This window comes from Crocodylus porosus, unplaced genomic scaffold (assembly GCF_001723895.1).
Source record: "Crocodylus porosus isolate Cpor-Errol unplaced genomic scaffold, CroPor_comp1, whole genome shotgun sequence".
Classification (NCBI taxonomy): domain Eukaryota; kingdom Metazoa; phylum Chordata; order Crocodylia; family Crocodylidae; genus Crocodylus; species Crocodylus porosus.
In genome coordinates this window covers 16,776,340-16,792,139 of record NW_017728925.1, presented here as the reverse complement: position 1 = coordinate 16,792,139, position 15,800 = coordinate 16,776,340, and the positions used below count along the sequence as shown (strand labels likewise).

At 42.4% G+C, this 15,800-nt stretch overlaps 1 protein-coding gene across 1 annotated transcript in view; it reads left to right on the top strand.

Moving 5' to 3' along the window:
• The first annotated feature begins 10,038 nt into the window (after positions 1-10,038).
• STOM (stomatin) overlaps positions 10,039-15,800 on the top strand; it is a 12,182-nt gene continuing 6,420 nt past the window's right edge. The window contains exons 1-3 of the mRNA XM_019540973.1: positions 10,039-10,168; positions 10,789-10,861; positions 11,960-12,042. Coding sequence (XP_019396518.1) covers positions 10,157-10,168; positions 10,789-10,861; positions 11,960-12,042 — 168 coding nt within the window. The 5' untranslated portion in view covers positions 10,039-10,156. The remainder of the gene's footprint in view (positions 10,169-10,788; positions 10,862-11,959; positions 12,043-15,800) is intronic.

The window sequence follows — 15,800 nt, the reverse complement described above, 5'->3', positions numbered from 1 at the left end:
CTTCCGCGGTGAGAGCGCCCATCTCGGCCGGGCCGCGCCGCGCCGCGGGCCGCGTTACCTGTCGGCGCGGGGCCTCTCGCGCGGGCTCTGCCCTCAACTTTCCCAGCTGCAGCCCAAGCCCATTGCCTCCGCGCACGGCGCAGCGTGGGGGCCGGGTCTCACCCAGCTGCGGGGGGCCTCGCTGCCCCCAGGCGTGAGGTGGCGCCGCAGCGGGGGCATCTCCGTGTCCCTGAGGGGCGGCGACCACCGGTCCCCGGACCACAAAAACACCGCGTGGGTGAGCGGTGAAAGGCGCGGGGGTGCTCCCCGAGCAGGAGGGCCCCGCACCGTTTTGTTTTGGCTCATTTCGAGCTCCAAACAGGGTGGGAGGTCGGGGGGCTCCGAAACAGCCTTGAAACGAAGCCGGGGAGCGGTTGAAACATTTTGGAGCTGAAGCCTTGCTCTCCCACGGGGAACCGGAAAGTAAGGAGAGCGGGAGGGCGGCTCTGGCGTTGGCTGCTCCCTGCTAAGGCTCGACAAGTGTTACCTGTTGTGATTGAAAGGGGTGGACCGGGTTGAGGCTGCAGGGCAGGAGGAGACGGACACCTCGTTGGGGCACGCTGCCGTGTCGTGTAGAGGCCCCAGCAGTGGCGATGCGGAGGGGTGCACGTGCACCCCCTGAGAGCACCGGTGCACCCCCTGACAGGCGCCGGGGCGGGAGGGAGCACCAGTGCCCGCCCTGCAAGCACCAGCCGGGGAGTGGGAGCCCCAGATGAAGTGCCACTGCCACTCCTGGTTGGCGCAGTTGGCCACAGGGGACTCCCCCATTCAGTGAGATTGGCCCCTGGTTGCTGCCTCACCCGACTAAGGTGGCACCGATCGCCCATGGGCCCCAGCGCCAGTGAGGGCACACCTTAACACGGTCACACATGTCACGAGTTTTACTTGTCAGCAGCTTGAGGTGCAGTTTCCCAGAAACCCCTGCACCTATCTCCTTGAAACGTGGCAGGTTTCGTGCCCTCAGAAGGGGCTAACATTCTGGCTGTTCTCATCCAAATCTGCCACAAAGTAATGAAGTTATAGGCAATTTTGCGCTTCCCCATTATAGCCTATGAGCAAAACAGTTTTGACGAAATGGAACTGTACTTTTGAAATGAAACTCGAAATGAAACACTGTCCTGTCAAAACAAAGCAGTAGGGCTGTGTGAAACAGCACTAAGTGGCCCTCCAGCCCACATAAGTGCCCACCCCTGGTCAGCTCCATCCTTTTTGGGTGGAGCTCCCCTCCAGGGAGTTGGAGGCTGCTGTTAAATCCCTTCTCTGTCTTGTCTTCTCCAAAAGAAATAAACCCTGTTCCCCCAGCCTCTCCTCATCAGTCGTGTTCCTCAGCCCTCAAACCATTTCCCTTGCCCTCCCTGAACCCTTACAAGCCAGTGGTGGAGTGGGGGGTAGTGGGCTGTGAAACAACCCTGGTAGCAGGGCTTCAAATATAATCTTAATGGATATTGGCGCAACCAGATACCAACAACTACAGTATAGTTGCACTTCAGCACTTGAGGGTTTGATCTCCTGTTTCATTTTGTTTCTGCTTGTGGTTTATTCTAGTCAAAAAAAGGAGAGAATTAGGAAATTAAGCATTTTGGGGCACCCAGGAAGTATCTGTTCTTGTCAGTTCAGTATCACATGCGGCCTGTTTCATCCAACTTTTTTAATGTGACTATTTTAAAGGTGTTGATTTTGGCACTGAACATGCAGTCGAATAGTGATGGAGATAAGATTGTGGCTAAGTAAGGGTTTTCTCTGAGTTTTAGCAAGTTGTGGGTGGGGGGAGGAATTATGATGGGTTTGTTTAAGAATAACGTTTTCTTAAGCAGCTTGGGTTGTATAAGTATCAGCATGTCTATTTGTAGTGTTAGGCATGAAGCCAAAACCTCGCTGCTGGTATCCAACACATAGGATCTATATTTTATTCTGTGTGTAAGTTAGAGGTTATTAACTAGACCAGTTGCATTGTCCCTTATTCTGTTACCTGTGGCGTGTGGGGCTTCTCATTTCCAATTTGTTATCAACCACGCAGATGTTTTTGTACGTTCAGTGTTACCACAGAGACTCCAGTTCTACTGTGTGGAAATTGTTCTTGCTGTAGTCAATGATAAACTATACGCAGACTTCAGGCTCAGTACGGTTCACTGTCATGAAATGTTCCATTAATGGAAGATAAAGTAATAATGGCTGCAGATAGATAAAATTGCTTAACTGTAATCACAGTGGGGGAGGAGAAGCCTGCTCAAAAGACCTGTTCTGGCACTGGGGAGATGACCATATATTTAATTGACAGGATCATACGAAGAAGGCTAGAAGAATTCCAAAGAGGCAAGAAAAATAGACCTACTCAAGAACAGAGAACAAACCCTCCAGGGACATGTGTACCATTCTCATTTTGTCAAATTATACTTTTTTTTAATTGATACTAGTGACAAGCTGACATACCTGTAGAATTAAGTCATCTATCTTAAGTATAGGTACAGCATGACGAGTGCAGTTCAGGCTGAATCAGCTGGACTGATGTCCTTGTGTCTAAATAGTGGAATTCTTTTAATTAATATGGGCCCTGCCATGTAGGCACATTTCCTAACACGAATGTTTAACAGCCTTTTGAAAAGTGTCTTGAAGTCTATTGCATAACTTCGGAAAGCCTCTTTTCTCTAGTACTGTATGTGCAAATTGGTTTCTAGGGTTTTTCTTCCTTTACTGCTTTTGCATCTTTGATCCTAAGGAGATTTTCCTTTTAGTTTTGCATTCAGTGATTTGAAAAAAAATAACTATAAAAAAACCCAACAAGATGTCATAACTATATCTACAGAAGCCAGTTTTGAAGTCAGAGAGGATGACTGATTAAGTTTGGATTGAGCATGAGTAAGTAGGCCAGCTCTTGATAAAACACAAATTTATTTTCTTGTTTTAAAAAAAGAAGGATATAAAACAGAAAACACACTCAGCACTATTTATAAATACCATGCGTTGCAAGATCCTACAGAAAACATCTGCAGTTAAGAATGCCAAACAAGTGATGTAGTATCATATGATCCAGAAGCTGTTTATGACCATTTCTGTTTGCATTTTTTCAAAGATTAGTGCATTCTTGGGAAGCCATCACAATTTAGTTAGCAATTTTACTTTATGTTCAAGTTTTTCCATTCTTACAGTACATCTGCCCAACTAAACTTGCTTGTTATACCAAGAGTTTGGAAAGGTGAAACTGCATTTGTGCTAAGTTGCTGGTATGTCACAGAATCATAGGAAATGAAGGTTGAAGGGACCTCAGGAGGTCACATCCAGTCCAACCCCCTGCTCACAGCAGGACCAGCCCCAACTACATCATCCCAGCCAGGGCTTTGTTGAGCTGGGCCTTAAAAACCTCCAGGGATGGAGAGCCCACCACCTCTCTGGGTAGCCTGTTCCAGTGCTTTACTACCCTCCTCGTGAGAAGGTTTTCCCTAATATCCAATCTCAACTTCCCTTACTACAACTTGAGCCTATTGCTCCTTGTTCTGGCATCTGCCTCCACTGAGAACAGCCCAGCTCCATCCTCTTTGTGACTATCCTTCAGGCAGTTGAAGGCTGTTAAATCCCTTTGCGGTCTTTTTTCTCCAGACTAAATAAGCCCAGTTCCCTCAGCCTCTTCTTATAAGTCATGTCCCCCAGCTCTCTAATCATTTTCGTTGCCGTTTTCTGAACCCTTCAACTAGTCTACATCCTTTCTGTAGTGGGGGGTCCAAAACTGGACACGGTACTCCAGATATGGCCTCACCAGTACCAAAAAGAGGGGAAGAATCGCTTCTGCTGGCAACGCTCTTACTAAAGCAGCCTAGTGTGACATTAGGCTTCCTGGCAACAAGGGTACGCTGTTGGCTCACACCCAGCACACTGTAACTCCTAGTTCTTTTCTGCAGAGCTGCTGCTTAGCCATTCCATCCCCAGCCTTTCCCAGTGCATGGGATTGTTCTATCCTAATATAGTATATGGGGCTTGGATATTTCTGCCTTTCTCAGTCTCGGAGTAGAGTTCACCAGATGGTCCAAATCTCTTGCAGCCATTGGTGCAGTTGCACCGTTGGTGGTGGTTGTTCTAATCCAGGCACTGTTTTTCTTGACTTTGTACTAGGGAGCTATGACTGAAAAACAGAGCAGTCCCAGCGATGGTACCAATGATGGAAGTTGTAATATAGACAGGGTTTAGGTATTTTTAAAACCAACAAACCCTACTCTGAGTTTCTGTGGGTGTTTCATTTGAGCAGAACGGAATTTTCTTACTGTTCTTATTTTTCTTAAAAATCAATTTTTCAACACTTGCTTAAAAGGATCATGTATACTCAAGTTTAAATATGCATCCTCAGCAATAAAGGTTAATGGGTTTGCAGCTTTTCTGAGTTCTCTGTTTTCTTCTGGGATGGGAAGAACAGCATTTTTTTCCTTTTCAGACTTGACTATGTCATAATATTAATGTCGCACAAATTGAGTTTTACAAAATGATGTTGACATTTTGCATGACTGAATTGCTTATGGTTAGGTAGAGCATTCCTTTTCTGTTGAGTCCTGTCTTGAATTCCAGGGCTTCCCAAGGAACTAATTCTTTAGAGCTTTTCAAGTGCAAAAAGCAAATGTATTTGAACTAAATGTATTTGAATTGTGAGAGCTCATCCTGACAAATTCTCATCCTCTCTCTGAATAGTGCAGCACATGAACCACCCAGTTAAATATTGCAGCATCAACAAAGTATTAATGTAAACCCCTCTTCCTCTCTAACAATATGGTGTGTTTGCTCACTTGCATTCCTTTTTAGCACTGCCCTATTAAAAGACCTGGAACTGTGTTTTGCCCAGTTCTGTTTTGAGGTTAACTTTGGAGAAACAATTACAATTAGAAATAACGTTTTTTAAAAATACCCTTAAAGCGATCTGCTCAAAGATGTATTAAATAGTAAACCAGGAAGATGCATTCAGTTGGAGCTCTGTGACGTAATAGGGAGAAGGAAAGACTTCTATTGTGGAAAATTTTCTTTCTGGAGTTTGAAAAGGGTAAAGGTTTGTTTACCAGAGCAAATTGCTTTTGGGTAAATGTTAGTCCAAAACTTCTCCGATTCTTTTCAAAATCTGAATTGTCACAGGCAAAGGTTAAGTGCACCAGTCAGTACAGTTAAACAGCTTAATAAATCTGCAAAGAAAATTCTTCACAAATTTGACAGAAATTTTAGTGCCCTTTGATAAAATGACTGCATTTAGTTCAATTCATGAGATTTCTAAACAGAGAAATAGGATACAGAAGCTATATTGTAAAGGCTTCTGGAAACCAGATGGGCTTACAACTTAATTTGAAAGCCATTCTTAACTTTCCGTGATGCAGATGCTATACTTTACCTGGTCAGACTCACCAAATTAACAGGCTTTATTGCATTACAGTCAAGCTGATATATTGACTCTGAATATGTGTATGAATGTTGTATTTGTAATCTTATAACATGTAATCTTGTAATATGCAGTAAAGCTACTGATATAACGAGCAGGTGATCACAACTGAGGATCACACTGTGATGACTTTTTTTTAACCTTCCCCTTTGCTTTACTAGAACAGGCTATCAAATACTCTAACCTCTAAATATTGATTGAAAATATATCAACTGCCTTCTGCATAATTTGGCAGTTATGAATTTAAATTCACATAATAAATTATCTATTTACTCATGTATTACTTGTGGTATGAATTCTGGGTGTATGTAAGGACAGCAGATCTGTTACATGAGCTTCTAACTCTGTGTGGTTCCTGTCACATTTAGGAGACTGTAGTAAGATACAGACCTTCTTCGCATATACTTGTAATATTTTCCTAGAATAGAGGCCCTCTCATTGGAATGCCTCTGCAGAAGGGCAGAATATTGATGTTTCATACAGTGATATCTGAACAGGAATTCAGCCTTGTTAGGTAACTACCTGTCTTAAGAGGATCCCAAAGAAGCCTGTTTTCACTGAACTACCTCGCAGATACAAAAATAAATTTGCCCTCAATTAGTAGAATTCAACCCCCACAATTCCTAATGGGGAAAAATGCCTTATTAGCTTTATGTCTCAAGTGTGAATGTCCATGTTTTGTTGAGTGAAAGATGCATGTTTTGTTTATGGCAGCAAGCCTGTTCGGATCAAATCAGATGATTTTAATAGCCACCAATAAATCAGTTCTCTTACTGCCGCTATAAGGGGTGGATATGGGTGTCATCTCCCATTTTACAGATATGGAAGTGAGGTGTGTGTGGTTGCACTGGACATCTAGGATAGCACAGTATAGAACTCAGTTCTCAGTTCAGTGTCGTCTCCCCTTTTTCCCATTGGTAGCTCTCTTGATTTCTCAGCCTTGATCTGATTCTGTTGATCCAACAGAAATTGAATACCATGCTATAGACATTTGTGCAGAAACCAGAACACAAGCCCTTATTTTCCTGCTGCTGCTGCTGTTTTGTTCCTGGAGCCTAGCACACTGCAACCCTTCTCTGCAAACCTTTCCTTAATGAAAGGAATATTGTTATTAACTGCTATTTGTCACAATCTGCCAAGCACTAAGGTGCTATACTTAGTATCTGTCAAAGGGGTGGAAGTGGTGGGGAGAGATGGACTGAAGCCAGGATTGAGTACTATATATATCAAGTTATGTGAATTTTTTTTTTGTTTTTTAATTGACTTAGACCAGGTGGTATCGGCCCAGAAAAGAGATGCAGACTGAGACTGACCACTGTATCTGGCATCATCAGCTCTCTTCCTTCAGAAAGTCTGATTTTTAGTGAGTGTGAATTAGGTATAGTTCATGGTCCTGACGAGAAGGGCTAGATCCTTTTTCACTTCAAATGCCTAAAAGGCATATGCATGGCCACATAACTGAAACTTTTGATACTTAATGTACACTAGGATTCAGCGTTGCCTGTGCAGATTCACACTGCCTCTGGGTGAGGAGGGGGCCTAGGTTCTCTTGCTCCCTGGGCACAAGCCCTAACTACTTGGTTATTGAGCCCATCCTGGGAGGCACCCTCAGTTTCTCCTCTCTTTTACTTCTAGTAGGTATGGGTATATTATTTCACCACAGAAGAAAATGCCATCCCAACCTGTGTGAGCAACAAAAGCTGAAGTGATGTGGCTACATATATACCACATAGGCACGTAAAGTGAAATGGCATTTAGCTCCAGGTCTCTAACCACAGAACAAGGACGTCACAAGCAGTACCAGTGAACCTAAGCCCCAATACGGGAGGTGATTTATAGTAGCAGGTACCCAAAGCACTGCAGAAAAAGCGAGCAATACCACCAGCTCACTTCATTTTTTAAATTAATCTTCTATATTTCATGCTGTATCTTGCTACAGCTGTGCCTGTGGCAAGCTGTATAGTGTGCATGATATTTCAAGCTACTTTTAAGAGAAGAGCTGTGGTTGCTATAATAATAATCTAAAAGCAGTCTTTCAAATTATTATTGTGAAAAGGAAGTCTAAATCATCTGAATTTTTAAATTTTACTTTGTCAGCAGAGAAGCACGGCAATAATGTGATGTTTTTGCAAATAGATTTATTCTATAAGTAAATGTCACCCATGAGTCATGGAGTCACTGGAAGTGGAACACGGGTATGGAGCTGTATATTCCCAGAACTTAGATCCAAACTAGGTTTCTGAACGTCCAGGAGTTGCTCGAGTATCAGTCACAGGGCACCCAGTATCAGTGTTGTTTAAACAGCAAGTGATTAAAGGGAGTGTTTTCTTTTGTGATAGCGGTGTAATGACTTGGGGAGAGTCTCCTGTCAAAAGGAAAAATGCACACACCTTTGGTGTTCAGGGTGTGACAGGAGGTTGCATAATAGTGTTTTATACAGTCATGCTTTTCTGTGAATACCAAACTTGAAGCAATAGTTTCTTTGTCCTTTTGCACTTCTCCATCAGCCACAGATGACTTAAATATTGGGAATTATTGAGCAACATGCTTCAGGAAGTTACCGTAAACAAAACCCTTGGTTGGTGTCATGAGCACATTCTTGTTCCTAGCATTCTTCATAGATGATGGGGAGGTGGTCAGGTCCCTTCAGACCTTCCTGAATTACTGCATAAAGATGAAGTTGGATAGTACTAGATCAAGATGTCCAGTCCTTGAGAACAAGCTTGTCAAATGTTATCATAACTGAAAGAGTACATCAGAAAAGAATGATCTTCTGATTAAAGCACGAGGACAGGAGGTGAGGGCTTCTTGTCTGACCTTGGCCAAATCACGTACCCCTGCATATTCAACAGGCTCCACTAATATTTGGTGTGTTAAGTTTAGGGACACTTAAGACTTGGTTTTTTTTTTCTAGAGATACCATATAGCTGCAGTTCCCACTGACTTCCGTTGGAGTTGTGAGGGCTTGACCCTTCTGGAAAGCATGTCTCAGTTGTCCACCAATTCTGGGCATCCAAATTTAGATGCTTGAAAAATAGTAACTTTTCCCTCTGCAAGTTGCCCTATCTATAAAATGCAGATGGTAGCATACACCCACAGTGGCTTGTGTGAAACAATTAAGTATTTTGCTTTAGGAAAAAAATAAGGGAAATTTTAATTAATTTATTTTAATGAGTACAAAAATAATCTATTATATATTCCTAGAAGCAAAAAAAACCGGAGTCTTTCAATACAAACTTGTTGCAGCTGATGGGTTCTCTGACTGCTATTTTTAGGAATCAGACATCTGGCTAGTGTAGTCCACTGCATAGTAAGTACCAGGCCCTGTGAACTGTGTTGAGAAAAGGTGTTTGTGCAGATGGTACCTAAGTCAGAATAAAGACTGTGAGTTTGCAAGTAAGCAAGCAGCAACCTGAATGACGCTGGCATTTACCAAAACCTAGAGGCATGGTCCAAAGGAGATATTTTAACATCTAAAATATCAGAATTGTGTTCTGTCTAATGGGACAAACACCTCTTAGCATTATGACTTTTTAACAATGGTGTTGTCACCACCTACCAGTTTTTATTTTTTTTTCTTTTGGGGCTTTTTTACAGGGGTTGAAGGATGGGGTTGAGTTTCAGTGGTCTGGTGGTTTCAACCTCCCTTGTACAAGTTGCAGCATTTGGCAGTTATTAGTGTCACCCTGGGAACGCCGTGCTTGGCAGCAAAGACTCTTGGCCATCACAGGAAAATCTGGGCTGGGAGGAAGAGAAACTTCCTCTTTGTGAGGATCTAGTTTCTCTCTATGAATGCTTGATAGTTCAACATCACCATGTCATGGTGCTTTGCAGGCTCTTCTAGGTCTGCATGATTTGAAATGACTTGTTTTGCTCCAGGAAGTCTGCTGTGGTGCATGATTGAGCAATGTAGCAGTCGTTTAATGACAGAGGACGGTCTTGTTCAGAGCAGAAGGATCCTTCACAGGAAACTGCTAGACAAAGATGCCCTTATGTTCTTGTCTGAGTGGTCGTGAGCCATCCAGGCACCTTCTCTCATCCCTTGTATGAACCTTGGTTATAAGACAGAAAGCCGAGACTGATTTTGCCAGTGTCTGCATGTGCATTTCAGGCAGCTGTGAGATTTTTGCATCTCTGCCAAATTAGTTAGAATTGAGTGTTTAAATGACAGAAGTTTTTCTAGTTGCTGATGGTATTCAAACAGTAGTTGGGCAAACAAAGCTGTGGTTTCCAGCCTGGAAAATAGTTTTCAGCTACTGCCCTGTAGTCTTTCCTGGTACAGAAAAAAGACGTTTATTTGTGTAAATATTGCAGTGTTTTAAATTTTAAATCTCTTACCCTTTGCAGGTACAGGTCTGAAGGCAGTGTACTTCAATAATGTTTTCATTTACTGAACCAAATTCTACTCCTGGCTGTACTTTGGCAACTTGGTGATTTCAGCGGAAGAGAAAACAGAGTTTGGTCTGCCAATGTAGTCTAGTTCCAGTGGGCAGTGGATTAGATCCAGGGAAAAGTCCTGAAGATGATTTCATGCTAAGGCCATGTCATTGTATCTTTATGTGGCAATTGTTTTCTATAATGGATAGTCTTCTTATTTAAAATACCTACCTCTCTCTTCCAGAGGACTCTGAGGCTGGGCTTGGTGCATGTGGATGGATCCTCGTGATTGTTTCGTTTTTCTTCACCGTTCTTACCTTTCCGATATCTGTCTGGATGTGCATAAAGGTAAAGCTGTTCATTGGTAGACTCAAGTCTACCAAACAATGCAGGATGTGTGCTGCTGGTTAGTGACATTGTTCAATTGATTTCCCCAAACCACAGATGATCATGACCGCCCATCATTCTTTGATCACAGCCACATAGTATATGACATTTTATTGCATTGCATTTTGAATGTATTTTAATTAGAAGAGATGGAGAGAAAATTATAAAGCTATATTTAAAAAAAGGGAAATTAGGGCTTTTCTGGGACTAATTATACCACATCTAGTCCATCTACCCTTTTCAGGGCAGGAGTGTTCTTTATGCTCTTTTTCTTTTCTTTCTTTGTTTTATCCAAGTGGTCTGATTGCCACATCAGTTCTTGCAAAATCATTCCATTCTCCCCAAACATTTATTTCTTCCTTTAGAATATTTTCTTGACAAATAACCATCTTTTAATATTTATTTCTCATAACTGCTGTACTGAACAAATGAAAGCATGCATGTTACACCCTGTAAGACTAGAGACTGTTCAGTATTATTCATAATAAATTTCCACAAGATTTGACATGTCATCAGGACTGCTGTAGATCTTCATTCCTGATGGAGACCTCTTAAACTGAATGTCTATTTACTCGTTACAGATCATAAAGGAGTATGAGCGAGCCATCATTTTTAGACTTGGGCGCATATTAAAAGGGGGAGCCAAAGGACCAGGTCAGTCCAGTGTAGCATGCTAAATATTTGTGCATATGGAGTCTGATTCAGTTATACAGTTGTCAGGGGAAAGGACTGTATTCACTGTGTCAGCTTAGTGGTACAATATGGACGATGGTGCTGGTTTTTATTGCCCTCTCCCTCGGAAAGTTTGTTTGAGTTGGACATTTCTTCTAAACTAATTTTAGCAAAATCACTCGTAACCAAAAAGCCAAGTAGCAGCTTGCCTCAGTTACACTGAAAAATGATTAATTTATATATATTCCATGCCTTCCCCCATCACATAAGAACCTATTATTTTTATACCAGTTTTGGTTTCCTTTAGGATGCATTTTCTCTTGAGGCGCTCAGGGGGCTGTGGACACAATTGGCAATAAATACATAACATTTCAAATTTGGTATTGTGTCGGGGCAGTAAAGCAGGAGCTCTTGTGGCTTAGCTGAGGAAGGGACAAGTGCTCCTTGGCTGATATATTATAGGCTTGAAGGGTGAAAGTAAAACCAAATCGATAGGAAAAATGAGGTCTTTTTTTTTTTTTAGAAACTTAAGGCTAAAGCTTTCACAAATATTTGAGTGACTTAAAAGCCTTAATGATTTTAAAAGGACAACTTGAGCATTTGTTTGGCCACTTGTAAAAGTTTTTCTTCTGTACTTTGGGAATTGTGCCAAGATTGTACAGGGTGGCAGTGTTACTTTCTGTCTGAGGTGACCAGTTGCAGCAGCATCTTTCTTTTCCGTTTTTATTAATTTTTCCATCCCTGGCATATTGGCAGTAAATAATGATCCCCAGTTCTGTAGAATTCTTTAGTTCCCGACTACTAGATGTGGTCCCTACAGGCAGCACGTTGTCATGTAGTGTTTCTTTCTTCTCAAATCCAGCCCCAAGGGTAGCGAGCTTTTCAGAGTTTGTACCAAGTAATGCCTAATTCCCCTTTAAGAGCCACAAAGCAAAATTATGGAGCTAACAAACAAATGCTGCTGAAGTCATACACTGTCTAAAACGGATGGGTGGGGATGAGAGGATGTCAAAGAGCTGCTAAAATAAACAAGCATTGAAGGTCTGTTGTCTCAGTCTTTTGAATTGATTTTGTGTACAGGTCTGTTCTTTGTCCTGCCTTGCACAGACAGCTTTATCAAAGTGGATATGAGGACTATCTCATTTGATATACCTCCCCAAGAGGTAAGTTTGCACTGTCCCATCTGGTATCTTGCCAAATGCAAACAGAATTCAACCTTCCATACTCCTTTTTTTTCTTCAAGGGCTTCTGAACCCCCTTGTTTGTTCCTGATTTGGCATGAATTATTATGCAAGCAACTCCCTCCAGCTATTCTTATTTCAGTGAAAGCTTTTAATCTTGTCTGAACAAGCTCTGAGTAACGTATCAGTGAAAACATGTATTGAATTCTGTGCAGTGTGATTCAACACACCCAGAGCTATGAATTGCTGCCTGTAATTTAAACCTATTCCCTTCCAACCCCCCTTGTCCTTACCCAGTGTTGTATAGCTATATAGTGTTGGGGTAGATTTCTGGCTTCCTCTTTGTTCAGGTACAGTGTAGTATAAAGAAACTTAACCCCTTATTCATGACATTCAGTAAAACAGTCTCCCCTCAAACATTAATAAGTGATTTGTCAAGTACTGCGTTGTGGTTTGAGCTGGCAGGCTTGGCTGTCAAGACTGCTGCGCTGTGCTTGCAGTTCTGCTGCTGTGTTGCTGTATGATCATAAGGCAAATAGATCATCCCTCCTGCATTAAGGTATAGACTTATGAACAATTTACTTGGAGTCAGCTGCTCTGCAGTAACTTCCCAGGCTCATACCTGTGGCCCACAGGAAATGGAAGCTAAGCCGTGGTAACTTACCCTCTTTCTTTGAGGGCTGAGCTGCTGAGTTTGGCTGTCATCTGCCATCAATTTAATAGCATGTATATGGGGAGTCGCTGTGGAGCAGCTGATGCAAAGCCAAGCCCTCATTTCTCATTCGCTCTTCAGTAAATTCATCACCATCTGGGTAACTGAACTCAAATCGTTTCTTGGCATTGGTATTGTGAAGCTGCATTACCTGTAAACCTCCCTCAGATCTTTGAGGTAAAAGAAATGCAGGTGACTGACCAAGTTTGAAACAGAAGTCCAAGGAACAACTCTTGTTTAAGACAACCTACTATTTCTGTAAAGAGAGAAACCCATGGATGAGGAAAATTCGCTGGATATGTCGCTTGAGAATTAAGTATCTCTCAAGAAGCCTTCTAAAAACACATTCTCAGACAGCTGCACCATGATGACTGTAACTGGGATTCTGCTTTGTCTGATGTGTTGTTGAATGCAACCTGCCTGGCATATTTGTTTTCTGTACCGTTTGCCACCCAGTTTACTGCTCATCTTTATTGGGTGGATTTAGACAAATGGTAACTGTCAGAAAAGAGTCTAAAGGTTAATTGGTTAGAAACCTAATCACAGTTGGACATAATGTGCTTGTAGCCGCTGATGCACCATTACAGGGGCCATCAGGTTTTTCAGTTTTCCTTTTCAATTAGATTACATTATGCTTGTGGTTTTTATTGGTGGGGGCAGCAATATGTTTTCATTTACAAAACATGGTTCTTTATGCTGATGATAGCCTTTCTCTGATTTTTGTCTGACAATGTTACATCAGACTTGTAGCCAAGAGAGTATGGGACCCAAAGGCAGTAAATGCTTCAGGTCATCCTTTCTTTTTTCCCAAATGTTGTCAAGGCCACCCAGTTCTGCAATTCCTCTGACATGCTGTCTGCTTTCTCCAGTTTTGCATACTGCATGGTCTTTGAATTTTTTTCATTTTTTTTTAAAGCAACTAAGAAGCAATATCATGACTGAATGTTTTACATTGTTCCTTCTAGGTAGGAGTCCTCTCTCCCCAAGACACTGTTTGCTTTATTTAATGTGCACTACAAACTCATCAAAAGGGGCTATGCTCTTGATCTCTCTGCTAGGTGGCATGTACATCTTTCTGTACCACATATAAATGTTAAAAAAAATAAACTGAATAGATCATTAATATCGAATTCCCCAAGTCTCTACAAATGACAATTTCCTACTGCACTCCAGAGATAAGCTTCTAGTCCCGTCAATACAATGCAGTGGATACTGGGCAGATCCATGCATCTCTTGTTCAGTCAATGTCCGTAAGAAGAGCAATACATTGCCAGGGTCATGATAAGAAATAGATCTTTTTAATACTCTGAGTGCAGTAAATAATGCTGGTCGCAAGCCAAATGAAATGTAGGCCTTCTGTCTGGCGCACTTATTTCCTAAATAGCCAGGTTGTATGGGTGCCTCCTCAGACTAGTTTTGGAGCATGCATTTCCCATTCCTGCAGTTCGTAAGGGGAGCCCCATTTGGTGCTTTTAAAAAAGGTTGCAGTCCTGTTGTTGCTGCAGTTTGCTCTGACTGTTCAGAGACATCATTCTTCTAAAAGGATCCACAAGGCTCCCAAAAGGCTGTGGTTGATCTCTCTTTCATATATTATTATGTGTACGTGTGCTTCCCCTCCCCACAGGGCTCCTTAGCAAGCTGCTTTTAAGCAACCCTGTTCCAACTGCTCTTTACATCTCTGGGGACGCTTCTGAGTGAAGAGTTCTGTGTAACTTGGCAAAGAGTGGTATTTTCCACTCACTTTTGAAGCTGTTAAGAAGTGATAAAACACTTGGGTCCAGTTTTTGGCATAGGGCTGGTTAGGTTTTTTTATGAGTGTTTGTAGTTGTATTTATTTAACGCACACAATAGTAGAAAAAGTAAAAAACTTCCCCATCAGGTCAGTGAAGAGAGAGCACCATTGAGTAGCAGGCTGGGCTTGCCTAATAGTCATTTTTGTGATACTTTCTTTAATGAGTAGAATTAGTAGATGAGAATATCTTTCCCTCTAAAACTTAAGGAGTGGTGTTTTTACAACATGACTCAAAGACAGTTGCATAAGCAGGGTGGGTTCATCAGGGCAGCTGCCGCAGATACCCAGCTGCATTGCTACGCCTCTGCCCACAGAGATGCACTTAAAATACGGTATTAAACAAAATGCAACTAAGCTGTGGGCATAGTTAAACATCTGCCTCCTCAGTATCCTGCAGCAGTAGGAAGCCATCCTAATTCAGAACAGCAGCACCTGCTGTTACACCGATCGGGGATTATCCGTGCTTCATGACACTAATTGATCACAAGCTGGGGATCAAGCAATAATTTCTCTCTTTGATATGGCATGTAATGATGCAGAAGCAAGACACCTAATGGGGCTTTCTCTTCCCTCTTGAGTAGCTGACACAGGCCATTGCTGGGTCAGGTGCTTGACTAAATTGATTTCTATGACCATTTCTTTGTTTGAGATAATGACTCTCAGAGTTTCCCCCTCCGGTTCACCCAAATGCATGGCAAGTCCTTTTTGTGCCACTCCTTTTAAAAAGCACAGTCAGAATATGCTTCTTTTTTTTTTTTTAATTCAGCTAAGTAGGTCACCTGTTTTGTTCATGGTTTATAAATTGACACGTGTGGTCAGGTTCATCTTAGATGATTTGTGGTCCTGAAAGCAGCATACAGTGTGTGTAAGAAATACGTGCCCTGCACCAACACTGTCATGGTTCCTGTATTATAGGACACAGGTGGCTAAACCTTCCAAGCCATCTAGCTGTGAGAGACAAACCTTTTGATATGGACATGCCCCAGAGTCAGTGACCTGCATATGGACATGCCCCAGAGTCAGTGACCTCCAGTGACCTGGAGAGGTTGGATGTATTCAAGTCAGCCGGCCCGGGTGATCTCCACCCTAGAGTCCTAAAGGAACTGGCCGAGGTCATTGCAAGTCCCCTGGCATGGCTTTATGAGCACTCGTGGTGCTCTGGTGAGGTACCGGAGGACTGGAAGAGGGCCAACATGGTCCCCATCTTCAAAAAAGGCAGGAAGGAGGACCCAGGAA